The 1,155-nt window shown below is 50.6% G+C and overlaps 1 protein-coding gene across 1 annotated transcript in view; it reads left to right on the top strand.

Moving 5' to 3' along the window:
* The window catches only part of tedc1 (tubulin epsilon and delta complex 1), an 11,548-nt gene that overhangs the window by 5,583 nt on the left and 4,810 nt on the right, over positions 1 to 1,155 (top strand). The window contains exon 2 of the mRNA XM_017303435.1: positions 4 to 311. Within this exon, the coding sequence (XP_017158924.1) occupies positions 4 to 311 (308 nt within the window). The remainder of the gene's footprint in view (positions 1 to 3; positions 312 to 1,155) is intronic.

Here is a 1,155-nt window from a genome sequence, read left to right as displayed (position 1 = left end):
GCCTTTGGCAGAGCGGTTACCATGGCGACTGGACACCGGGCGGGTCTGGTGGGTCTGGTTCTGACCCGCTGCTGGCGCTGGGCTGGCTGCTGGCCCAGGGGGTTCTGGAGAAGCTGCTGGCGGGTCAGGTTGCCGAGCTGGACCGCACACTGCTAGCCACCGGCCCGGCAACAACCAGAACCAGAACTTTAGAACCCRCYGGGCCGGACAGCGTCTCGCTGAGGACACTGCAGTGGCTGATGGGACGTCTGAGACACCAGGGACGGACGCTGCTGTCCACCGTGGGAGGAMGGACGCGAGCGCTGCATGACGTAAGGCTAAGGAGACACATGTCCCTCTCTGTGTCCTCTGGGGGCGCTGTCCCCCTGTGTGTAGTAGCTTGATGACATCATGTAAGCCCCGCCCACTAAGAGGACACAGTGAAAGTTATTGGGTGACTGCTTCAGGCGGTTCTGTGTCCATTAGTGCCTAGTAGCCACATGATGTTTTCTAACTCCAATCATTCGCCACTGGACAGGAAGTAACAATAACTTCTGTCGGATTTCGGCCAAAAGTTTAAGGCGTTGCAACCAACTTTTACAGAACTGGACTGACAGCCATTTTGAAGATTGGCCGAATGTGCCGCCTAGTGGACAGGTGTGTGAATGGCATGAGAACCGGTGGRGAGCCGGACCATTTCTGCTGCAGYGGACTTRGGTCCGTGTTTCTGGATTAAAATCCTGGTTATGGATCTGATGTTCTGAAGACCTACATGTTGGACTTTCATAAGCTGGACCAGAACCGTCAGCAGGAACAGGACCAGACGGGTCCGTGTGGCAGGAACCAGGCTCTCCTTCATGGAGAATGCTAAAGGGCTCGCACTAGCAAAGTRCATAATTCCCACTCTGGATTAGGGGTGTAGTGATACARTAATTTCACGATGCAATACGATATATGATATTCTGGTCACGATACAATATGCATCACGATATTTGTTGAACGATTTGATATGATACAATTCGATACGATTCAGTGCATTTTGACAATTTTCTGAAAGATTTTAGAAGGACAGAGTGATTTTAGTGACATTTTGTTTCATAGACTTGAATTTAGTTACTGAAAACTGATTAAAAGCACCAACTACACAATACCTGACTCTGATTGGACAGTCTAACA

The sequence above is a fragment of the Poecilia reticulata genome, unplaced genomic scaffold, assembly GCF_000633615.1.
Source record: "Poecilia reticulata strain Guanapo unplaced genomic scaffold, Guppy_female_1.0+MT scaffold_273, whole genome shotgun sequence".
Lineage (NCBI taxonomy): Eukaryota > Metazoa > Chordata > Actinopteri > Cyprinodontiformes > Poeciliidae > Poecilia > Poecilia reticulata.
Note: the sequence above shows the minus strand (reverse complement) of the source record. Positions and strands in the feature narration are given on the sequence as shown.